Genomic DNA, 25,931 nt, shown 5'->3' with positions numbered 1-25,931 from the left:
TTGACCTGCTGACCCAACTTAGAAGCTTACTGAACTCAACAGGCTGGCAATAGCATCACAAATGTCCTGTACAGAAAATACATTGCGGTTGTTGAGGTTGTGACTCACAGTATTGTCTTCTACTTCCATCTTCTCTTCTTCTTCTTCGTACAGTTCCTCAACCTCCATAGCTGCAAGCAGTAAAAATTATTTGGATTGTTTTAGAATGTTGATCAACACTTAAAGAGAACTCTCGATATTTTGAAAATAAACTGACTTCACCTTCAGGCTCAGCTACTTTCTCTGCTTTCTCTTCAAACAACTGGCTGATGGTCAGACACTGCAAGGCTTTTATATCAGAGACCATATCTTTCGATTTTCTGAGGTCATCGATGTGGACTGACTTCCATGGGCCTTATTAAAAAAATCTTTATGAGATTTTCTATTAAAAAAAACAGGTGTTGGTCAATGATGCAATGAAACTAAGCCTACCGCCATGAAATCCAACGTAAGAAGTTCCACCATCCATTCTTGGTAGTTTAGTGATGAAGTACATAAAAATCTTTCCATAGCCCTCTTTCCTGAATTTGTTGATCTCATTGATAGAAGAATACCTGGAAATATATTTCAAGTTGAAATCATGCTACTTTCACTACATTTGCTGAACAAACAAAATGTGCCACCAGCCACATTCAACTTACTTCGCAGATGCAATGACATTTAAATTTGGGGAGCCTTCATCAAAATCAGTTTGGATGATAAGTATCTTGTCCCCGGTAGTGTTTTCCAAATAATTCCTGAATACAGAAAAAGGGTTTTAATTAATTTCATTAAGAATAAGTGTGCTTTTTGTTATGATGTGATATAATGTAGTGATTTTGCGAGCACAATACTTGATTTTCTTTAGGAATGAGTGTTCTGTGTCAAACTGCTGTAGAGAGAGGAGCTCTACATTTTGGACCACATTCTGTAGAGGTTCAGTTTCAGCTGCAGTCAGAAGTCTTGAGAAGGTAGTTACCTAAAGGATTAGGAAAAAGACTACAAGTTTAGTGCACAATGTTTTTTCTCATAAAGACTGAAATGTCATGGATGTTTCTAGAGTAGTGGATCTCAACCTTTTTTTTTTTGGTCCAAAGTCCCACCTATATACTTTTATACTTATATAGACTAAGATATTTCGATTACTTCTGCTATAATGACAAAGCTGCCCTTTTATTTTTTAGAATGATATTTTACTCACAAATAGTAATTTCTCAGGTGTTTTGTACCCAACAAAATATTTTACATCTTGGCATCGCTAGAATAAAAATGACTTTTTAAAATATTATACAAGTTCTGTCATATATCCAGGTTTTCCATGACCTTAAAAATGACAGTTGTTGAGGGAATTCATTAAAATAAGAAATATCCATTTGATTTTCAGCTTATCTGGCTTATTTTAAAGCTTGTTTTAACCATTTTGTCGCCCCCTGATTTAGAACCACTATTCTAGATAAATAGTGAAAGTATTGCTTTACCTCTGTGAAAATAGCATGGCTAGGCCCTGCTTGCTGTGTGTGAGAAAGGATGAAGTCAGCAAGGGAGCTATGCTTCTGCTCTTCAAAGTATACCCTTGACAAGTGATCACTTTCTACACTGGAGAGGGAAGTGCAGTCTAGCCGAACCACGGCATCTGGTGTTGCACAGTTCAAAAGGATCAATTTAGCCTCATCTACGATTCTAGGATCAGAGAGCTCCAATTTCCCTTTGAGCTGCTCTGTTACTTGCAGTACAACAGATGCACATGTGTCCGAGTGGTAACCAATGAAAGCATCAGCTGGAAGATAACGACGTGCTTGGGGAGCAATTGAGTGCTTGCTTCTAGCAGAAATGAAGAACTGAACCCATTCTTCAAGCTTCTCAACAAGGTCCTTTTGCTCACTCTTTAGTACAGTATTGATGTCAAGATAATGTTTCTCCAATCTGTTGATCAGTGGAATGGGAAACTGCTTGTACACGACGTCCTTCTCCTCAATGACAATGAGCCTGAAATCCTTGTGCACTCTGCATTTGACTCGGTGCGTTCCAAGACCCAAATCCACATATTTCTGACCTCCAAGGCTAACATAATATTGGTTGAGAGCATCGTACAAGCTTTCGTACAAGTTCTGCAAGTTCAGGAGCACAATGGTTTGACCAGTTTCCATACAAACCTTAACACGGTTAATGTTACGGCATATCTGAGTATACTCCTGGTCTTTTGGAAAGCTTGAACCAAAGATAATCTCTGGCTGGCATTGGTCTGAAAAAAACGTCTGCTGTAGAATCCGAAGGGCTGCATAGTTTTTGGTCAGAACAAGCAGGTATCTGCATTCCTCATCTTGGCCAATGGCTGTGATGTTCTCTCTAACAAGCTCAATGGCACAGATATTCTCAAGTTTCTGAGTGATACTTAGTCTGCTGGTGAAAACTTTGACAGCATCCACATTATCCTTGCCACTGAAGTTCCTTAGCACAGCCTTCACAATCTGTTCTGCACTAGGCTTCTGGTCAGCAGCTTTGGCAACAGCAAACATCATCTTTATCAAGCTGTAATAGTCTCGAAGACCAAAGAAACCTCTCCCCTGTTTCTTACAAATGTTCAGGTAAGCGCGGGCAAATGGCTGAAAGTAATCTCTCACTCTTTCAAGGATCATGGCATCTGAGGAACATATTCCTTTTGCACTCTCAATCAATTCCTTTTCATCAGGATCGCCACGTGAAACAAATATACCTCTGTTCATCTTGGCTGGGTCCAAAGCCCAGTTTGAGATACCGACGAATCCCACCTTCTTGTGGGGTACTGGCTGATCATCTATGCATCCCTCTTCCAGCAATGGATGTAAAGTTTTCAGAGGCATTTTCGGGGAATCTTCAGCCAAGCCTATCTCATCTAACACTACCACTGAGACATACTCTGTTAGATTCTTGCCTTCCTGAAAACGAGCACATTGCTTGAATGTATTGATGATCCCATCTGGTGTAGAATGAGGACTGCACTGAAAGGAAACTAGATGGATCTGCTTTAGTTTTCTAAACAAATCTGAATGGGCTGCTTGGCCTTGCATGCCATCTGCAACCAGAGTTTTAGACAAGGACTTGGAACTTCCAGGTTTTCCAACCAAAAAGAGAGGTATTCGTAGCTCAATGCAAATCACCATCATGAAGACATTTTCCTTCAAGGCATTGTTTCGAGCAATGGTGTCACCCAATGGAACTCCACTCAAAAAAAGATCCTGAACAACTGAGATCTCCTGCATCACTTTCACTGGGCTGTAGGTCTCTGGAAGGTACCTGCAAATTTTTTTTCGGTATTTGTCTTTATCCTCCAAGCAGGCGTGGTAACACACACCAACGGCCATAAGTAATGACCAAAGAATTGGATTTCTTTCATCGGTATTCCTCTGATGTTGATCATTTCTCTCAGCCCGCTGAATAATCTCAAACTGGTCAAGCTCTGAGAGTATCATTGGGTAGTTTTTGTAGAACCAGCTAAAAACTTGCATGCATCGCTCTACATCCCTCAGACTCACAAAACTGCATTCATCCTGTCTTGTTCGCATATACATCTGTGAGGCTGAAAGAACATCAGTGATGGTTTCGATGTAATCTGAACTGATTGAGTGAGTTTCAACAACCCTTTCGACTATTTGCTTGATGTACATTTTCTCAGTACGATCATTGAGCTGTCCAAAGTCCCAAACTAGTGGAATCATGCTGGGTGGTAAAGCGTGCACTCTGTATACTAGCTGGCGAAGTGGAATGGATCCAAGTTTTTCATCTGTTTCCTCAGCACGAACTCTGTATCCCAAACCAGCTGACTCCAATCTCTTGATCATTACATCTGTGTGTTTTCTGTATGGGTTGCAAGCAGCAATGATTTGCAAGCCAGTGTCACCTGTCAAATGCTGTCCATCAGCAGTGTTATCGCAGAGGATTTCCTTAATGCTGCTAATGGCCTCTGTTGTGTTTGCTTCATCAAAAAACAACACAGAGTTAAACCCATAATCCTGCTTGTTTCTAAATGCCATGGCCTCTGCTTCTCTTACTTTGGTGTAGATCACGTCTGAACCTGTTCCTCCATGAACCTTGACCAGTTTCATGTTATCGGTGGCAACTCCACTTCTGTGCATCTCACAAAGGAATTTGATTAGCCTGGTCTTCCCACATCCTGTCTCACCCATGATTATAACAGGAATCCCACAGCGGAAGCGCATGTGAATTGCCAACATTTTCAATATGTTGTCTGTGGTGAGCTCATATGTTTCATCTGGATCAAGAGGCCACTGTATTCCCAACACCCTGGAAAGTCTCTCAATTTTTTCCCATCTTGGGAGCTGGTCAAAATCGAGATTGAAAGGAACCCTCTGTAGTTTAAGGCCCTCATAGAGCTCTTTGGTCATGATGTTCTGCTTGATCACTCTGCTTGTTGATGGATCAATAGCATCAATCCCATTCTGTACATTTGGCTGAAGATGAAAGCCAATGAATGTCATGGACTCATGGTCATCATTGAAGAAAATGTATGGATGCGGTTCTGATTCCCATCGTTTTCTTATTCTAAAGGGAGCTAGATCCTCTTCATTGGCAGAAGAAAGGTCATTGTGCAGTCTCCCTGGACTCTGATCAGAGATGCTAAGTGAAGGAGTGGCAAAATCCTTTGCCATGAGAATCATGAAATCAACAACAAAATTTTTGAATCCCAACAGAGTGTCCCCTATGAAAGAAACATCACAGAAAACCGATCTCTCACAATCCTGAAGTTGTAAGTTCAGGAACCAAGCAAAATTCCGCAACTCTGCCCAAGAAGGGTCCATGATGCCGCAGTACACAAACAACATCTGCAGGCATTCAACATGAGTGCCCTCAATTCCTTGGTACATGAAGGCATCCAAATTGACACCATTGTAGAAACGTTGCAAGTACTGATAAGGCCGCTGATAGGCTTCACTTCGGAACTCTTGATCATCCATTAGGGGATCATCATCCTCAATTATTGATGGATCTTCCTGGATTCTCATTTCCAACTCAAGTACCTCTTTGGGTGGACGGCAGTAGACACTTGGAAACACATCCAAGAAAGCTGATGGAACTTTTGCACCCTACCATGAAAATGCAAATAAATTCATGAGGCATTAGTCTAATTAATGACAAAAATTACTATGTGATTTAATGAAATAATTTATATCAATTTACTTACAGCTCTTTGGTCATTTTGTGACGTGCTGCCATCAGGTCTCAGGATCTCGATGACATACAAGTGCTTATTACTGCTTTTCCACATGTTTCCTTCTGAGTCCATGAGGTATCCAAGGATCAACAGCCTGAACAGAAATTCATGTAGTCCTCTTTTTACCTGCAAGTATATAAAATATACTGAAAAACAGTAGCAACATTTATTTCTATTTATTCATCAAATTAAATAAATAAAAGTAAAATCAGGTTGCTAGCTACCATGGTGGTGACATCAAAATGATAGACTGAAAGCTCTTTTTTCTTCGGGCTGTTGAGCAAGGACTGAAGGATGACATTTTCATCAACTCTTGGTTCAATTAACCTGATGCACTTCAGCTGTGAAGGCTTCTTGGTGTTACTCTTCAGTTTCTCATACATTCTTTTAATGTAAAGTGATTTTCCTAGAATGAATCATAGATATAATTCTGCATCTTACATATTTTGCTAAATATTTATATTCATTCACACACACACACACACACACACACACACACACACACACACACACACACACACACACACACACACACACACACACACACACACACACACACACACACACACACACACACACACACACACACACACACACACACACACACACACACACACACACACACACACGCACACACACACGCAAAGAAAAAAGAGATTTTGTTTTCTGTGTTTCCTGTAAGTGTACTTTATATAGCCAACTAACATGAATTCTGAAATCTAATTTAAATCCAATACTTGAATGTATACTCACCAACTCCTGATCTTTTTGAGGATACAACTCCCACACACTGTCTGTCTTTGAACACAGCAGCAGCACTGGATATGTCAGCTGGGACTGTGAAGTGCCTAGCAAGGTATCGCTGAATACTGATCATTGGTTCTTGAGGAATCAAGTGCAATCTAAATTGACTAAAAGCTGAAGGAAGATATGCATGTTCTCTATTAGAGCTGCAGACCAACACCAGCTTGTAATCATTTCTGCTCTGTGTGGTTTGATGCTGAAAAAATTGCTCCACTTTGTAGCTCACTTCGTAGGTAAGTTGGTCCACATAGAGCATTGTGTATATCTTCTTTCCCTTGTAGCCAGAAGAGAGACAGCGCCTGAGGAAAAGTTCCACTTCTTCATATGGAGTGGAAGCACTACAGAGGAGTACTTCATCATAGGTTGGTAGAGGCTCATTCTTGCTGCTCATGTAAACTGAAATGCATGATATCAGAATTTCTTCAGAAGGGCAGATGATTAGATTTGGTCTTCCAGGAGCCATTCCATTTGGAAGTTCTCTCTGAATGTTTCTTTGTCTCTCATCCTGTGAATACCAATCATCCTCATCTTCACTGGGACTGTTGGCCAAAATTTCAAGAAGATATCCAAAACTTCTGACATCAAGGGAGTCTGGCAGAAAATTGTTCATGTCTCGCATGTAAGCATTCCAAATCACATCTAGCTTTTCAGACCCATTAGCATGCCCCAATTGACTTTCCCAGTCATCAAACAATGGGCATGGCTCTTCAATGCTATCATTCTCAATCACACTAGGGACTTCAACAAAAGTTTGAAAGTCTAAGTCATCATTTTGCTCAGGACCCTTCTTAATTACTTCATACTGAAGCCTGTGCCAAGCCTGCCTCAAATCTGAAGTGGAGCAATTAGGCTTGATAAAAGAGAGCATCATAAGAACTTGATCTTCCATTTCAGTCATATTTTTCTGGCTGAGCTGACGGCACATGTAGACTACTTGTTCTGCAGTGTAATAGTTTAAGTAGTAATGCTGAGATCTCTGTTTGTCCATAAAAACTTTCCAGAAGCGTAGGCAGCTCTCCATTTTCTTACAGACTTCCAACAACTGTTCTGTGACATCACCTTCCACCACGATGGCACTGACAACACTCCCTAAGTTGAAGTCCATTATGATGCATGCTTCTTTACTATTACAGTTGATATTTGCCTCCCAGTGTCTGAACAATGGATTTCCAGCAACAAACAAATCAATAAATGCAGAGGCCAACCTCTGTACACTGGCAAAGACCTGCAAACAAGGAATAAGTTAATTCAGGGTTAGTTACAATAGCCATGCTGAAATATAACAGAATCTAATAGCTAAAAAGAGGGAAATCACCTCTGCGAATTGATCGACTTCACACTGGCCCTGATCTCCTTTGCCAGACATTAGCATCAGTTTATTCTGTAGATCCCTAAGGTCTTCAAGAGAATAAATGCGTGTCTCACAGCCCTCATCATGGTCTTCCATAATTTGAAGCTTCAGAATATTTTCCAAGCATAACTGAAAAAAAATATTTCATGGATTGATATTTCCAAAATATTATATGCATCAATTAGGCTATTCAATGATGATAAAGACAGCTAATAATAAGCATTGTGCTAATATGGCATGTCATTGCTCCTAAAGGAAACTGTGTAAGTTTAAATTAGTAGTAATTAAATTAGTAATCAGCATGACCACTTTTTGATCCCACCTAATTTGTTCTTGATCATGATGACCAGGTCACTATTAGCTGATAGTCCAGCATGTCAATTGCCTAAACAAGCTTGAACTTGCTTGGAAAACATGATTTACCCAAGAAGGCCCATGATGATACAAGTTCCAGTTGATTGACCAGCTGGACTAACTAGAAACCAGTTAGCATGTTCCAAAACTCACCTACCATATTAAACTGGTTTTAGTTGAAAATCCAGCACAATATTAGCAAATACAGTTGTGCTCATAATTATTGGCACCCTTGGTAAATATGATCAAAGATGACTGTAAAATAAATCTGCATTGTTTATCCTTTTGATCTTTAATGAATAAAATTAGCAAAAACCAAATCTTTCAAAAGAATGATGAAATAAATGATTTTCTCTAAAACACACTGGCCACAGTTTTTGGCACCCCAATATTTTTTATGAGTAAAATATCTCTGAAGTATATTCCCATTCCCATTCATATTTAAAAAATTTTTTTAGCACATGATGATCATGAACATGAAATTGTCCAACCATGACTTATGACAGGCTGGACAGGAGTATAAACATGAGGAAACACAAAGGTCAGATTCCCATAATCATTCATCACAATGGGTAAAACCAAAGAATATAGTACTGATGTGCAGCAAAAGATTGTTGAGCTTCACAAAATAGAAAATGCCTGTAAGAAAATGGCTAAAGCATTCCAAAAGAAGTTCCAATCAAGATATTACAAATCTATCTGGAAGAGGACATGTGTTTATAGCGTCCTAATGCATGGTGAGGAGGTGAGTTTGAGTGGCCAAAGACGCTCCAAGGATGACAGCTGGAGAACTGCAGTCTCAGAAAGCCTAAAAAATGATCAAACACATCCACACAAGTTGTCCAGAAGGGTTTCAAAAAATCCTCTGCTCTCATCCAGAAACAGTCTCCAGCATATTGTGCTATCAGACAAGACTGTAACTTCAAAAAGGTTCCATAGTCAGGTGAAAAAAAAAGAGCTTTTTGGCAGCAAACCTACCAGATGGGTTTGGTGCACACATGGATAAAAAGTACCCCATCAACGGTTAAATATACTGCTGGATCTTTAATGTTGTGGGCCTATTTTTCTGCTGGAGGTCCTGGACATCTTGTTCAGATACATGGTATCAATCAAATACCAACAGATAAAAAAAATAAATAAATAAAATAATTTATATATATTATATATATATATATATATATATATATATATATATAATTATATAGATATATATCTCAAAACCTCACTGCTTCTGCTAGAAATCCAATAATGGGCCATGGATGGATCGTCTATCAGGACAATGATGTATTCATGAGTATTTCAAAGTTTCTGTGCGCATCATCTGTGCTATATCTATTTGAACTCAAACAGTAATATTATTTTCATTTTTAATGTGCTCTTTCCTTTTCTTATTTTTTTTTTAAAATATTATCATTATTTCTTTTTTACTCCCCCTTTAAATTTATTCATTTATTTAATTAATTTTTTTAGTCTCCCTTCTGTTTTATAATTTACGTGCTTAATTATATTGTGATTATTTTAAGAATTTTCAATATTATTTTCTTTATTTATATTATCTCTTTATCTAAATTTGTTTTCTTCTCTTCTCTTTCTCTCAAATAAAACTATATTATATACATTCAAGATAGAGAGTTATATTATATACATATATATGTACATAACATACTCTTACACGTCACATAACTACATTTAAATTGAACTTTGTTGCCTGTGTTTTTGTTTTGGTCTTGTTTGTTTATTGTAAAATTATTTCTACTGCACTATTAATTCTGTATTTTGTACTATGTTTCCCTGTACTTCTTATATTGTCTTGCTCTAATTAAAAACAAACAGAAAAACATTAATTACAAACCTTCTTTTGATTTTGTGCACTGATAATGTAAATGCCATTTGTGTTGATAGCTGATGCCAGAGATAGAGAGGACAGTTCAACTGACCCATGGCTGTCCTTGACTGTCTTCAACCATTCTATGTGTCTTGCAGAGTCACACTGAAACAGAGAAAACGTTGTTGGACAAAAATATAAGGAATCTTTTCTTACTTAGGTTATCAACTTTAGCAGATACTCTTACCAATTTTTTGGGTAGGTTGGGGTCATTGTCAAATGCTTTCCATAGTTTTTTCAGCATATCTTTAAAAAGTCTGAAGTCAGCATCTGGCTTTAAATCATAGAGCATTGAGGAGTAGCCAAGAACTGCATCATGAAAACAGGCCACACGATCCACATCCAAATCATTCTCTCCGGCAGAGATGGAAGCCAAGTCCACAAAGACTTTCAACTCATTGATGTCTGAAATGATAAAGAGGAATAAAATTTTCTTAAAAAATGAGCATTAGAAATAATGAAATCACATTCAATTACCAGTTCAAACACCTTTTTTTTTTTTTTTTTTTTTTTACCTTCAAGAGCCTCTTTAACCCACATAACGAAATTCTTCCTGAAGCCAAGCTCCTGAAGGCACAGTCTACGGGACTCTGTGATGTCCACAAGCACAGTTTTTGCCTGCATCAACTCATTGTCAATGCTGTCAAGACGCTCTCTTTTAAAATCCAACTGTGTCTAAAGGGAAGAAAGCTTAATGGGTTTACCATATCCCTTACTTATTTTAATCAAAATGCATTTATTTAACAACAGTAAGCATATTGGCAAAAATTAGATGACTTACAGTAACAAGCAACTTCTCCAAGACTTGAAAGTCTCCTTGTAGGTGAAGCGTCTCTTTGACCATCATGACCACCTGAGCTGACTCTACTGCCAGATGAAGCTCATGGTACTGCTCGATCTGCTGGATTCTTGTCTGGATCCAGCGCTGGTTCTCACTGTGGTCCAGTTTGCACATGATTGCAACTTCTGCTGCCAGTTCTTCATATCTCCCCTTGTAGGCTTTGAATGTCACATCAACCTGATCAAAAGTTATGCTACCATCTTTCAGCCTAGTGTATATTTTTCCATATGTATCATAACATTGTTTGAATATTTCTCTGTTAAGATCTTCGAGTGTGATATCCAATTCCTCCTCATTGGCACTCTCTGCAAACTCTTTTGCCTCATTCATCCAACACGATTTGAAAATGTAGCTGTCTTTATACATATTTAGGACCTCTGCCATAGATCGAACATCATCATCAAGCTCAAAGTAGGTGACTACTCTTGACACTGGAGAGTGAATTTGATTTAATGAATGAACATCCATGAACTCGTCCAGGTCCATCTCATCAATGTTAATATGGTGTTTTTCTTCCAACCCGTCAAAATCAACTGTAAAGCACAACAACTTTAGTATTAACATCTCTCTATAAAAACAATCTATTATTATCATCAGGTGATCATTAGACAGCTTTTACCCATCACATGCTCCTCTAGACTGTGGCACATTGTAATGAGAGCATCCACCAATGCGCTCTCATGATTGATAGCCTTCACCTCCTCTTGTCTAGACTGAAGAAGCCTCTTTATTGCGTTGGTGTCCTTGTATTGTTCATTTTCACAACTCTGGAAACACTCTGGAAAAACAATAGGGTCATGGCTCCTCACATTATAGTATGTTAAAAGGGTAAAAAAGGTACAGTATGCGAGGTATTTTACCTAAATTAAGCAGCTCAAAGAATGCACTCCTCTTCTCTAGGATGAGATTGAGTAGCTTTATCTTTATTTTCCCTGTTACAAGTTGATTTAAAATGTTTGTGAATAATGATGTTGCGATGGCTAATTTCTCTTTAGCTTCTTCAGAAAGCTGTTCGATCAGTTTTTCATCAGCACCTGCAGCCAAAACATAAATATTATCTCAGTCATACGGTTTCGTTCTTTAAACATAAAATGTCATGTGGAGGGAACCCATATAACTACCATGAAGCTGAAAGATATTTTTGGCTGCTGTCCACCCCAGAAGATGTTTGAGAATAACTTCTTCCTCAAGATAGGTTCCTTCTTCATTTCTTGGCCAGGACTTTAGGATGATGGTAGACACAAGCTTTCCAAATTTCCAGTTTATCCGGTATTCATTTAATCTCTCAAAAAGTTTCCCCTCAGATTTATTCTGTTGAAAAAAAAAAAAAAAGTCTTAACAGTAACTTAAGTATACTTTTGTTTTATTAAAATCCATGAAACATAAGTTTTAACAGTGTACTTTAAACACTGTACTCCAACATATAACTCCCAAAGAAAAGGAAAGTCTACACTAAATTTCTCTATGTCCTAATGACTTTTGAAAATAATAGTTCACACAAATGAACACGGCACGTTCACTACACATCGTGTCACATGGTTTCCACGTCGCATCAAATGGCCTCCATATCGTGAAGTAAAATATTTTATTACACAGCTCTCTAGATTATATGATTCTTATTTGTCAATTACAGCATTCAGAGGTCAGATATTTCCCAATATTGATCATTGTCCATGGCAATGCTGCATATTAGACCACTCATCCGGGTAACTGAAACCGACTTTAGTTTCATGTCTCTCGTATCACGCAGTGACATGCGCCCTTGTTTCATACAAACACAACAGGTGTTATCTGTGTTTTCATTTATTGATTGTATGGAAAGTAACTGGGAGAACTATCACTCTAATACTGCTCTGCGACCAACTGACTTTTTACAGTATCCCTGACATTATGACTTAAATTTCGATCTGTTCATCTCACAAAGTTTCCTTATGAATGCATAAGACTGAAATATATTGCACAAGTCATATGGACTACTTTATTGATACTTTTATGGTGCTTTTTTCATCCTTTTTGAAGCTTGAAAGATCTAATTCATTCTAACTGCATGCAAAAGAGAAAAACTTTTCTACATTTGTCTTCCAACAAAAAAAAAAAAGTGTTTGAAACGATGTGAGGTTGGTGAATTTCATTTTTTGGTGAACTATTCTTTTCCATATACACATTCATATTATATTTTGGCCATATTGCCCACCCCTAACACTAAGCATTACAAGCCAGCATGCATTCACAACTAAATTCTGCTGGTAGAAAACTGGGAAATAATGGGCTAGGTTTTGGCCCAAATCTCTTTTTATTAAATGTTTTAATCTATATGTGTGTGATGATGTATGACCCGATGTCAGTGAGAATGAAGTGAAAGACCTTTACCTGGCATATTGTGGTAACAGCCTGGAGAGCACACTTTTCTACGCTACCCACCAGAAAAGGCTGAGAGTTGTTAAGTTCATTAATCTTTGAGCAATAAATCTCGATTTGATCCAGCTGATCTTCCTAACAAGAGTGAAAACAAATTGCTTATTTACAAATAAATAAGATGTGACAACAAATTCTGCAACATTTTAAAGGGTAAGTTCACCCAAAAATGAAAATTATGTTATTGATGACTCACCCTCATGTCGTTCCAAACCCATAAGACCTCCGTTCATCTTCGGAAACACAGTTTAAGATATTTTAGATTTAGTCCGAGAACTTTCTGTCCCTCCATTAAAAAATGTATGTACGGTTATAAAGGTTATAAAAACATCATCAAAGTAGTCCATGTGACATCAGTGGGTTAGTTAGAATTTTTTGAAGCATCGAAAATACATTTTGGTCCAAAAAATAACAAAAACAACGACTTTATTGTCTTCTCTTCCGGGTCTGATGTCAATCCGCGTTTACGACTCAGCAGGATTGTGACAGCGGTTGCTGCTGTGTAGGAGCTTCTTCAATCGCTCTTAGTTCTTCGTTCGTGTATTCGGGTTCAAATAAATATGGCTGAGCAAAAAAATGCAAGTCTTCCTCTGAATCCGTAGACATGTTTACGAAGGTTGTTTTGTTTACAACGTGCGTCTCCCTAAGACTGTAAACGATAGGGCTGGGAATCGATTCCAAAAATAATCGATTCCTCGATTTCGAGGCAGTGGGAATTGAGAGTCGATTCCAAATTCCATTCCATTAAGGGGAAATCGACTCCTCTTTAATATTTTTTTTTAACACAAACCGCGGCCTGAAGCCGATTTAATTTGTCAACACAATCACGTCACATGTAAAGAAATAAAGTTCAAAATAAATAAATGGATCCAGTCGAGACACAGAGTATGGTTTAGGGTAGGATGATTATTTCAGCATTGTGTAGGCAATCAGTGCAATGACTGACCCAATGAAATCTTTAGAATCGGTTGCTGGGTGGGTTTGATCTTACTCGTTGTAGTTTAGGACAAGAAGAATAAATCAATCGACAACAACAATCAATCACACTCACGCGAAGAATATTTATATATGTGTAAAGGCCCTAAAAAAAAGTTTATATGTGTAAAGTGTGCATGAGTCTGTTCCTGAACAAAATGCTTTTAGAATTTAACAGGAATTTTAGCTATAGTTTTATGATACTGGAAGAAATATATGTACCACAAATAAAAAAAATCTATCTATCCACATACATAAGTGTATATACACGTATGTGTAGGTAGGTATGTATGTAAATAGAATCTACTGCATATATGTATATGGTGAACATATAGTCTACACACTGTGTCTACTGTCTACACCTGACGCAGGAAGCACGACGTGACAAATCCCCTAAGTAAATGCCCCGTTCTTCGCTTTGTCATGTCTGGTGTAGAGAGTTTCTTGCTGTGTGGCATGGTAAGACGCGACAACGTTAGACAGTGTTGGTTTAAAAAAAAAGAAAAAAAAAAAAAAAAAAAAAAGAAACGAAAATAACGGAGGAATCGATTCTTGGAATCGATTCTTTTTGATTCCTGAAACAGAAATCGGAATCAATTCCAAAAAATCCAGAATCGAGCAGCCCTAGTAAACGAAGATCGGGCGCACCAGATAACACGTCAGCAGTGCCTTACGTCAGCAGCGTCACTGTGTAGTTGTGAACGCGGATTGACAACAGACCCCGAAGAGAAGACTATGCTGAATAAATTCGTAGTTTTTGTTATTTTTGAACCAAAATGTATTTTCGATACTTCAACAAATTCTAACTAACCCACTGATGTCACATGGACTACTTTGATGATGTTTTTATTACCTTTCTGGACATGGACAGTATACCGTACATACATTTTCAAATGAGGGACAGAAAGCTCTCGGACTAAATCTAAAATATCTTAAACTGTGTTCCGAAGATGAACAGAGGTCTTACGGGATTGGAACGACATGAGGACGAGTCATTAATGACATAATTTTCATTTTTGGGAGAACTAACCCTTTAATATCAATAATTACACTGATATCTGATTAGCCTTATGTTATGCTAGGTACACACTAAAAGATTTTTAAAATCTTATAAAAAAAGTCAAGTTTTTCAAAATGTGAGAGACCACAAACATGAGGACAAAAAATACTGGATTGAACCGTTTTGCTCCTAAAGTGTGTGGTGTGCTGTAATGTGACAGGGCACCACACACAAACAGATTTTTAAGTCCCGTCCGTGAATGCAGGAAATCTCGCAAAATCTCTTGAGACTTTAGAATAAACAGCAGATGATAGGCAGGAAGAAATTGCGATAGTGTTTGGAATGATTTTTAGTTGTGGTGTGTACCCAGCATTAATATATAGTGATAATACATTCATATTAAGAAGTTCAAATTGCAAGTTCAAAACTCTGAAGTTAAGACATCATTTATTTTTCTATCTTACTGTAGAAACACTGTCAGAGTATTTAGTACAGTATTCCATGCACAGTGGAATAATGCACAATGTAAAAAAAAAAAGTCAAGTTTTTTTGATTATTATTAGTATATATTTTTTATGTTATTAAAATATTGGGCTGGTTCTTGACTCTCAACCCATCTAGACGTATATACTGGAACTGTGTAATAATTACCTGTTGATATTTCCCCTCAAAGTCCATTGTAAATGTCTCTCTCCATTCTTTAGTGAAATCCTTACTCATGAAATCTATGGCAATAATGTTATTCCAAATCTGTAAAACAGAACATAAAAATATAATATATTATATAGATTTAAAATGTGAGGACAGGTTAGTTTGGATGAACATACTTGTTCTGCTTACCTCAACCTCTGTAGTGAAGCTGGTCCCCGTCATATAACTTCTGTTTAAAAGCTTTGCTTTAAAAGTCTTTCTGATCCACGCTCTCACAGACCGCTTGACATCACTGAGTAATGCAAGTGTCTTCTCAGAAAAAGTGTCTGCTTCTTGTGTTGTCTTAAGGTTGAACAAACATTAAAATTGACACTGAATCAATTGTATGTCTTCTGAATATCTATTGCCTTTAATAAGTGATTTTAAACATAGACAATATGAACTTAGATGGAATACCTGGGCAAATCCTGACACAGAGGCCACAAGGTTCATGCAAGCAACAGGGATATCAGTGAAATTTTGTCCATAGCTGTAGTAATGAACTAGATTGCAGATCTTCTCTAGGAGTTTGCAAGTTGCTTGTATGCACTGAAAGCCATAAGCCTCATTCAGACAGCTACAACAGTAATGAAAGCCAGTTAACCAGTGCACATTGATAGGGCTATTGGATTTGTTTGGATCTGAATTTCATCTTCTGTATTTTCTTACATTTTAGCTACAAGCCCACATTTTTATTTTATTTCTTATTTTTTTCATGTTAATTTTCTCCACTTTTCTAATCAACTAGGGCAGTGACTATTGCCACTTCAACATCAAATTATTACAAATATATTATTTACATAAAAGGCAATAAATACCTGAATACCAAAATACCAATACCTGAACTTATTCAAATATATAAAAATAATGTTCCTCAAAATTTAGTTGAAGAACAGTACCTGTATCGTTGTTCGAGCAAGTGACTTTGAATGTGTTCCAGAGTGTCCGCTACACTCTAAGAGAAAATAATAATAATTAAATATAGACACTCCAAACAGCAGCATTTTTCTCTGTTACAGTACCATTTATTTGCTGATGGTATACTGCATGCTAATTTAATCTGTTCTGGTTTGTACATATATGGTAATTTCTGGTTATGGATTGATACTCACTGTGGAAGTGCTGTAGTTTATATCATTGGGGCATTTCATGGTGAAAAGCTGCAGGATGTCCAGGAGCTCAACGTGGAAGATGGAGCTGCACTCGAGCAACTCCTCTACAGTCATCAGATACATCCAAGACCGGGTCAGCAGTCTGTCTATATCAGCCAAATGTCCATTTGCCTTCATGAGATTCAACATCGCCCTAAAATAGAGGGATTCAACAATGACATCAAAAAAGAAAAGAAAAAAAGGTTAGGTGTTTAACCTAAAGTTGAATATTAACATGATCTAACCTGAAAATTCAAAATTAAAACCACAGAAAAGCATTTGGAAACCTACAGATAAATTTAATACCTTCTTTCTTGGGTTCTGAAGTAAGATACAGTGGCTGATTTGAGTCCCTGCAGTCCAGCCCAGCTCTGCTCAGACTTTGAGTTGACCTTAGTAAACACTGGCTCAAATGGTTTTGAAGTGCCTTTGAGAAGGTGCAGAAGTGGAATTACAATGATCCATCTGGTCATTTCCTCGGCTCTCACTCTGTTGATCAGCGCCTCCACCATGTCAGACAAGCTGAAGAATGTAATGAATGTTATCAAGACCTTTTAGACACTAATACTATTCTCAGAACAAGCTGGACCCAGGTCTGTTCTTTGCACTTTAAACTGTACAGGTTTCCTTGACAGCATCTGTGGCATGCTGTTGGAAAATAATTTTGGTAATTTGTAAAAACGAATCAAAACATCATTATTAGACAGCATGCTATAGTGGAAGGCATGATTTTCACTGATTACTTATAATTACACTGTAGTTTGACCCTTGCACAAAGCTATTGTATTAAAGAAGATGACTTAAAAATAACACGCAAGGACTACTTTTGTAGTATACTGAATGTAGTATGCGTTTACTCTATGGAAGAAAAAAAAAGCATAAACTTTCTGCTGAACCTTTCATTTTGTATTCTATGGGGGGAAAATAATGAGCTTATATTTTTTGTTAAAGAACTTCTTTACAATTCAACACTAACTGTAACTTTTTTTTAAAAATCGAATATGTTTTTTTTTTTACCATCATTTAAAAAAAATATAAAAAGAACAGCACAATATGTAACACCTCTTTATTCTAGAGGTGTTTTGTTTTGTTTTTAAATTATCTTTATAATTTACATTTTACCAAAAGAACTGTACTCACTTTTTTATTTCTGAGAATGATTCTGTTATGTCAGTCCAGAAAGAAAGGAATTCATCCTTGGGTAATTTTGGCAGGCAGAGGGCAGTGCAGAGACGAGAAAGATTTGCATTGTCTAATTCTAGACAATACTGTTTCCAAACATAGAGCATAATGAGACCAGACTTCAGTGGCTCCTTGATGAAAGCACTCTTTCCCTCGCTGTCCTTCTGTAGCTCTGGAGTCACCCGCTCCAGCATGAACTTCTTCACAAGCATGCTCACCTAACAGGATAAAATGAGACCGTATGTTAAATTTCATGTTGACATTTACATCCGAGCACCAGATTATGTCTTCCGGTCTGTGCTCTTAAAGGCATAGTTCACCAAAAAGTGAAAATTTTGTCATTATTTAAATTTACATTATTGTCTTACACTTTAAATGTGCATGACCTTTTTTCAGTGGAACACAAAAGGTGTATATTCGATAAAATAATATTGCAGAGTGCTTCCATCAACTGGGATTGTCAAGTTTAAAAAAAAAATAGCACTGCATATACACAAGTCCTGCCATATTTGAAATGAATGTGACCAGACCACAAATTATATTTAGAAGCTGAATTCAGAAGACTTTCAGAAGGAATACAGCAGAAGTCATGTGGACTGCTTATATGTCACTTTAAGACTTTGACAGCCCAACCTCCAATTTTGCTGATATACTGTTTTAATATACACTGACTGAGCGCTTTATTAGGAATAATGTGATAATGCTGGGTAGGTGGGTCTTCCTTTGCTTTCAAAACAAGTCTAAGTTCTTTGTGACATGGACTCAACATTACTTTAAGATTCTGGTACATGTTTACATGATTTCTGCAGATTCGCCAATCTCACGTTACACCACATTCCAGATGTGTTTTATTGGAATCGGATCTAGGAAAGCCAGAAGAACATCAGTTTGAGGCGACTTTTGCTTTCTGATATGATACACTATAATGCTGGAAGTAGCCATTAGAAGATGAGTAAATTGTGGCCATGAAGGGATGCATATAGTCAACAAAAAAATGATTGATTAGTATTAGTAAAGAAAACATTCCCCACACCATTACACCGCCATCACCAGCCTGGACTGTTGACACAAGGCAGATTTAGTCCATGATTTATGGTTTTGCACCAAACTCTGTCCCTACCCTCTGTGTGCCTCATCAAGATTCTTCAGACCAGGCTACATTTTTCCAATCTTCAACTTTGCAGTTTTGGTGAGCCTGTGCCCACTGCAGTCTCAGCTACTGGTTCTTGGCTGACAGAAGTGGAACCCAACATGTGGGGCTTCTCAGACAAAAGGCTGCATATCTCAGCTGCCACATCATCAAACTTTGCTAAAGGCCATCTCAATCAGAAGGATCCGTGGAAGGCAGCCTTCATTTTGGATCCTTCTTTCAGCCTATTTTGAAGGACGCATCGGATGTATCCTTTGCGGCCTTAAATGACCCAAAATCCTTTGTACACATTTAAGGCCTTACTGAGCTCATCTGAGTTTATAATGAAATATAAGACAAAAATAATGTTTTCAGACATAAAAGTATAGATGTTATGTTTTGTTTTGCTGTAAATTAATCATTTAACACTAAACTGCCAATAATGTAAGCCACTGGGAGACCTCAGGCAGCTGTCATTCACTGTATTACATTAATATAAAGTCAGTTAATATAAAGATTTGTAACACATCATTTGTTACATTTGTAACAGTATTTTTCCAAAATTAAGTTTAAATAGTATTTTCATGACGTGACCATGGAAACATTTATGATGTAGCCATGTGCACTTGGTAGACCATCTCATTATAGCATTTAATGCTAAGGAGGACTCTAGTCTGGAAGCCTCCAAAGGTCTGGACAAAGAAGGATGTAGCCTCAGTAGGATGCAACCTTCTGTTTGAGAAGCACCCATGGTCTTCTGCTGTTGTCGGCCACCTGCCTCAAAGTTTGATGTGTTTAAACTTTTGCACATCATAACAGATTGTTTATCAGAGTTGCCAAAGCCTTTCTGTCAGCTCAGATCAGTCTGGCCATTCTCCTTTGACCTCTCTCATCATAAAGACATTTTGCTCTGCAAAACTGCCACTTAAAGGGATAGTTCACCCAAAAATGAAAATTTGATGTTTATCTGCTTACCCCCAGGGCATCCAAGATGTAGGTGACTTTTTTTCTTCAGTCGAATGCAAATTATGATTTTTAACTGCAACCGCTGCCCTCTGTCAGTCAAATAATAGCAGTGGATGGGAACTTCAACTATAACAGTAAATAAAACTTGCTTAGACAAATCAAAATTAAAACCTGCGGCTCGTGACGACACAATAATGTCCTAAGAGACGAAACGATCGGTTTGTGTGAGAAACCGATTATTATTTACATAATTTTTACCTCTAATACACCACTATGTCCAACTTCGTTCAACTTCCTGTTAGTGAGGTCAAAAAACACGTTCTGGTGACGGAAGTGATGTCTCGCCCATATACTTCAATGAGCGCGAGACATCACTTCCGTTGTCAGAGCGCGATCAGACCTCACTAGCCGAAAGCTGAACGAAGTTGGACATAGTGGCGTATTAGAGGTAAAAAATTATATACTGTTCGGTTTCTCGCACAAACCGATCGTTTCGTGTCTTAGGACATCAATGTGCCGTCACGAGCCGCAGGGTTTAATTTGGATTTGTCTATGGAAGTTTTCTCTTATTGTTCAAGTTCCCAATCACTGCTATTATTTGACTGACAGACGGCAGCGGTTGCAGTTAAAAATCATAATTTGCGTTCGACTGAAGAAAAAAAAAAGTCATCTACATCTTGGATGCCCTGGGGGTAAGCAGATAAACATCAAATTTTCATTTTTGGGTGAACTATCCCTTTAATGGATATTGTTTGTTTTTGGCACCATTCTGAGAAAACTCTAGAGACTGTTGTGCATGAAAATAGTAGGAGATCAGCAGAAACACTCTAGCCAGCCTGTCAACAATCATTGTCAAAATCACATTTGTCCCCATTCTGATGTGAACTGAAGCTCCTGACCCGTATATGCACTGCTGCTTGGATAATAGCAAGTAGGTGCTCAGTGCTAAATTGAGTAAATATATTAAAAACAGTACTCAGAATATTCTGTAGTGTTTTTTTAAGTATGACAGTGAGGCAATGTCTTGTAAATTATGAATGTGTTCAATATATGCCAAGATGCATATGGTTTACTTACATCTTTTTCACTGTAATCGAGTTGGGACCATTTCATCTGTTTCCTTTCATATACATAAGGGTTTCCATAGATCTCAAAAAACTGTCGGAGTTGACTAAAGAAGTTGCTGAGGTTAATTTTGCTCCAGCTTGTCAGGAGGTCAAAGATACTTTCCAGCATGAATGTACCAGCGATTTTTCTTCCCTGAAGTACACTTTTCTTTTGATCAGGCCAAACAGCTTTTTTGAACCATTCAAACATATTATTAGATGGTTCTGCACAGATGATATCATCATACTGATGCCATTCCCCTGCAAAACACAAAAAGAAAAAAAATTAGTCTCTTAAAAAAAAGAAAATTAAAGTTGAAAAAAAAAAAAAGACTTCTGATGAGCTTCACCTACCTTCATCATTTAGGAGATGTGATTTGACAAACAGACATCTGTTGGTGGTTTCATTCGAATCCAGTTTATAGATGTATTCATATTGTAATTCAAACTTCTGCTTTTTTTTTGCTTTATACACAACATACTTGTAGGGAATGGACACAGCTTCAGCGTCAGTTTTTTTGCAAACAAACTTCCCTTCAACAAGAAATCCATGCTCTCCAAGATTCCTGAAATCAAATTATTCTTAAAAAAAATGGAAATAGTAATGAATACTCAAAAGCTGGCCCAGAAAATCTTTACTTACCGTGACACAGACAGTTCAACAAGATCTTTTTCCCAGTTACCAATGTGACTACCAGCCCTTACAAAAATATAATCCTCCTCTGGGTTAAACTTGAAGTCTTTAGACAGGACTGCATGAAAGTAAATGGTGAGTTTGTCTCTAGAACTTATATGTTGAGTTGATGCTGTATTTCTGCAATTTAAAAACATTAATGAGATAATAATCCAGGGGGAATTTTTGTTTGTTTTTGTTTTTGTTTTTACCTTAGGTGCTATGAAAACCTACCTTTTTGGGAGCGCAACACACTGACTTTCTGTATCACCACTTTCTTTGCCTTTCTGGTCTGCGGTAGAATCTTTCTTCCCATGAGCAGACTGCTGCTTCTCACTCTGCTCAACCTTTACCACAGCAGCTCCACTGGAACCATGATTCTTCTAAATGCAAAATAAACACTAAATGTATTAACTTAACTCCATGTTTGTAGTTTCCAGTAAAAGACCAATTAATCGGTCAATGAATAAACCAAGATTTGGCCTGTCTGAGTTTATGCAGATATAGATGTTTATATATATATATATATATATTAGATAGATAGATAGATAGATAGATAGATAGATAGATAGGGAGATAGATAGGGAGATAGATAGGGAGATAGATAGGGAGATAGATAGGGAGATAGATAGGGAGATAGATAGGGAGATAGATAGGGAGATAGATAGGGAGATAGATAGGGAGATGAGATAAAAAGATAGATAGAAAGAGAGGTATATATATATTTAAATATATATTTAATTTTTGTTTACCTTGGATTTGCTCTGTGGGCCAAATACCATTTCCTGTGATGATTTCTGTGGTTCATTCTTCTGATTTCTGTAATTTTTTAAAGTGAAAGTGTATATTATTATTTGTCATTTTAATTAACCTACTTTAAAAATGGGAAGAAGCAGCATTTATCAAAATACATACTTTTTGATTTTAGGAGATGAAACATGCTGAATGTCTTTATTGGTTTCAGTATTGCCGCTTTCATCGTGTTTCTCAGATTCTGTTTTGTTCTGGTCAGAACGAGCAGACTGCTGCGTCTCACTCTGCTCAACCTTCACAGATGAATCTCCACCGGAGCTGCGGTTCTTCTGCTGTTCCACATCCTGATGATCTGTCTCCATTTGATTGCCTGTGCTGCTCTTTATGTTTGAATTTTGGTCCACATTAGCATTCTGATTGAGAGTAGTTTGTGCTCCTGAGGACATGCTCTTCTGGCCTTTTTTCTTATGTTCAACTTTGGCTTTCTCAGTCTGCTGATCTGCTCCCACTGACACTGGTGGAGAAGCTGTGGCAATGCTGGTGATGATCAGCTTTTGAGTCACTCCAGGCGCTACACAGCTCTCCTTGCTACTATCCGACTGTCTTTTACCAGCATCTGAGGGTAAACCAGAGACATCGAGCTGTGTTGGCCCAGCGGTTTCATTAACTTGTTTGCTCAGATGAGTGGATGATTGAGCTGGTTTGGGCATGTCATCTACAGTGCAGTTGGAATCATCACTTTCAGAAGTCTGGTCTTCCATTTTCTCCTCTTTATCCTCTTTATCAGTCAGAGATATATCAGAGAGTTCAGAGGTCAGAGACGAAGGCCCCTCTGCAACACTCGATTTTTTCTTCTTTTTTTTTCTTTTCTGTAGAAGCGGGATGAATAAAAATATGCATTATAAAATAGGAATTAAAACAGAATTTCATAATAAGAAACATTTTAAAAACTTAATCCAGGGTTATTTAATTGTTAAAGCTGATTTTCATGTCCAGCACCTTTTTCTTTGGGTTAGGGCAGGTATCTTCATTTGGACGCTTCGGAGAGACACTGGAATTCTGGCAATCCAGAGCTTCTGACTCAGGTCCGATATCAGTCATTTCAGCATCGGTGCCATGTGGAATGTTTGAGGATGTTTGAGACTCTTCTTGTGGCTTGGCTGATAAACAAAAAAACAAAGGTCACACAGCAGACACACACACTCTGACTAAAACTACTGATAACCTCTTACGAAGGATTCATTCACACTGAACTTAATTCTAGCTTCAAATCCTAGGATTGACTGTCTGCACTGTCATTCCTTAAAGGAAGAAATCAGGGGCTGTATTCACAAAACATTTTATCTTACCACTAAGAGTTCTCCTAAATAGCAGTAAAAGTTCTTAGCTAAGAGTTTTCTCTTAAAACCTATTCACAAAGCTTCTGAGACAAACTTTTACTAAGGAATAGACTGAAGTCTTAAGCTAAGAGTAAGGGCGGGGTTGACATCGTGGCTATGGAGTATACACACATTGATTGGCTGCTGGGGGAGCAGCGAGTCAGCGATTTAATCATAGAAATATTGTAGAATGAGGTGTCATGTTTCCATATTAAAATAAAGGTTTTAAAATACAAATGTTGCCCTATTCAAATAAATGTTTTTTTAATAAAAATGTTCCCACAGTCAAAATAAAATGTTGACATATTTTTGCCATAAAGGTTTTAAAATGTAGGCTAAGTGTCACTAATTAAACTATACAGTTAATTGTCCACCTCTTGGTTGTCTGTGCAAGGTTCTTTACTGGCACCACTTCTTTTTTCTATTTTTATAAATGAATTAGGGCAGGGAATAAAATCCGCAAAGTTACACTTTTATGCTGACGATACAATTATTTATTCAGCTGCAGCCTCTCTTTCACAAGCTATTGAAATGTTACAGGATTCTTTAATACTTTTCAGCATAATTTACTCCAATTGAAATTAATTTTAAATGTGAATAAAACTAAGTACATTGTTTTTTTCACGTAGTCGTTCCATGATCACTGCTCCGTCTATTCTTACTGCTGATGACGTGCATAATAGAGAGAGTAACAACCTACAAATATCTGGGAATATGGATAGACGAGAAGTTGGCATTTGATGTTCATATTGATTACTTAGTAAAAAGATTACAACCAAGATTGGGCTTTCTCTTTCGGCAAAAAAATTTTTTTTTCCTTTGGAGCTAGAAAGAAAATTATTCACAGTACTTTTTTACCTATTTTAGATTATGGTGATATTATTTATATGCATGCTTCTATGTATTTATTAAAAAGATTAGATTGCATTTATCATGCTGCGTTGCGTTTTATAACAAATGCTTGTTCATGTACACATCATTGTTTGTTATATAACCGTGTAGGCTGGACCTCTTTACATCAAAGAAGGAAATCACATATATTAGTATTTACAGTAAAGGCATTGTTGGGTATGCTGCCAAATTACATTACTAGGCTTTTATGCCTGTATAAAAAGAACTATAGCATTAGATCATCGATTGGCATTAAATTAGAAGTACCTAGGATACACTCAGAACATGGAAAATCAGCTTTCTCCTACTTTGCTCCTTGGCTGTGGAATGAATTTCAAATTAATGCTCAATTAGAAAGAATTCCTTCTTTGAATGTGTTTAAAAATATATTGCGATGTAAAATTAATGAAGTGTGTGGCTGTTTTAGTTAATTTGGTGATATATGATTAATGTTATTGTATTTACCTTGTCCGTTTAGAATTTGTTATATGTGTTTTGTAATTATGTGAAAATTTAATACGGCCATCTTGGCCAGGACTCCCTGGAAAAAGTTCTTTTTATCTCAATGGGACTTTCCTGGAAAAATAAAGGTTAAATAAAATTAAAAAAATAAATTAATTGTGAACCCATGAAAACCACTGTCACAGGTAATCAGACAATATTTATTTATTTGTTAAAGATTAATTTTTGGCATCTCATCATAGATTCAAATCTATAAATAAATTTTTTTTTTTTATTGCATTGCATTTTATTGCATTTATGAAGAAAAGCTTCAGCACCTAAGGCTCTGTAGCTATTCTCTCAATGGTGTACAGTGTCCTTGGGTAGATTAGGATTGTTTGTGATTTGGTCTTAGGAGTAGTCAAGAGGACTCCTAAGTCACTAACGTTTCACAGATTTAGGAGCTAGTTTTAGCGCTAAAATGCTTTGTGAAATACTCTTAGAGCAAAAATTTAGGAGTCCTAAAATTAGGACTGACGCCCATTATTTTTAAGAGTTTCTCCTAAATCGGCAATTTAGGAGCTACTTTTAGCCTTAAGATGTTTTGTGAATACGGCCCCAGATCTGTTAAAATGGTGTAGTAAAAAACTGGCATATCAACATCGTTGAGCCACAGTAATGACTTAAAGTCAACATGAAACATCATTCTCAACTCATT

General features: G+C 37.1%; 1 protein-coding gene across 2 annotated transcripts in view; it reads right to left on the bottom strand.

The window, feature by feature from the left end:
- The window catches only part of rnf213a (ring finger protein 213a), a 65,537-nt gene that overhangs the window by 36,045 nt on the left and 3,561 nt on the right, over nucleotides 1-25,931 (bottom strand). For both annotated transcript variants that reach the window (XM_067382858.1, XM_067382859.1), the window contains exons 3-34: nucleotides 23,502-23,662; nucleotides 22,665-23,371; nucleotides 22,502-22,568; nucleotides 21,984-22,132; nucleotides 21,720-21,890; nucleotides 21,431-21,642; nucleotides 21,048-21,337; nucleotides 17,834-18,093; nucleotides 17,000-17,215; nucleotides 16,655-16,847; nucleotides 16,442-16,497; nucleotides 15,960-16,119; nucleotides 15,693-15,845; nucleotides 15,504-15,602; nucleotides 12,833-12,955; nucleotides 11,584-11,773; nucleotides 11,323-11,496; nucleotides 11,082-11,240; nucleotides 10,403-10,995; nucleotides 10,137-10,296; nucleotides 9,809-10,026; nucleotides 9,589-9,726; nucleotides 7,347-7,511; nucleotides 5,981-7,256; nucleotides 5,452-5,633; nucleotides 5,198-5,353; nucleotides 1,497-5,099; nucleotides 873-997; nucleotides 681-776; nucleotides 472-593; nucleotides 262-393; nucleotides 109-170 (exon numbers count right to left, since the gene is read on the bottom strand). In XM_067382858.1, the coding sequence (XP_067238959.1) occupies nucleotides 109-170; nucleotides 262-393; nucleotides 472-593; nucleotides 681-776; nucleotides 873-997; nucleotides 1,497-5,099; nucleotides 5,198-5,353; nucleotides 5,452-5,633; nucleotides 5,981-7,256; nucleotides 7,347-7,511; nucleotides 9,589-9,726; nucleotides 9,809-10,026; nucleotides 10,137-10,296; nucleotides 10,403-10,995; nucleotides 11,082-11,240; nucleotides 11,323-11,496; nucleotides 11,584-11,773; nucleotides 12,833-12,955; nucleotides 15,504-15,602; nucleotides 15,693-15,845; nucleotides 15,960-16,119; nucleotides 16,442-16,497; nucleotides 16,655-16,847; nucleotides 17,000-17,215; nucleotides 17,834-18,093; nucleotides 21,048-21,337; nucleotides 21,431-21,642; nucleotides 21,720-21,890; nucleotides 21,984-22,132; nucleotides 22,502-22,568; nucleotides 22,665-23,371; nucleotides 23,502-23,662 (10,568 nt within the window). The remainder of the gene's footprint in view (nucleotides 1-108; nucleotides 171-261; nucleotides 394-471; nucleotides 594-680; nucleotides 777-872; nucleotides 998-1,496; nucleotides 5,100-5,197; nucleotides 5,354-5,451; nucleotides 5,634-5,980; nucleotides 7,257-7,346; nucleotides 7,512-9,588; nucleotides 9,727-9,808; nucleotides 10,027-10,136; nucleotides 10,297-10,402; nucleotides 10,996-11,081; nucleotides 11,241-11,322; nucleotides 11,497-11,583; nucleotides 11,774-12,832; nucleotides 12,956-15,503; nucleotides 15,603-15,692; nucleotides 15,846-15,959; nucleotides 16,120-16,441; nucleotides 16,498-16,654; nucleotides 16,848-16,999; nucleotides 17,216-17,833; nucleotides 18,094-21,047; nucleotides 21,338-21,430; nucleotides 21,643-21,719; nucleotides 21,891-21,983; nucleotides 22,133-22,501; nucleotides 22,569-22,664; nucleotides 23,372-23,501; nucleotides 23,663-25,931) is intronic.

The sequence above is a fragment of the Chanodichthys erythropterus genome, chromosome 3, assembly GCF_024489055.1.
Source record: "Chanodichthys erythropterus isolate Z2021 chromosome 3, ASM2448905v1, whole genome shotgun sequence".
Taxonomy (NCBI): domain Eukaryota; kingdom Metazoa; phylum Chordata; class Actinopteri; order Cypriniformes; family Xenocyprididae; genus Chanodichthys; species Chanodichthys erythropterus.
This window is presented reverse-complemented; position numbering and strand designations above follow the sequence as displayed.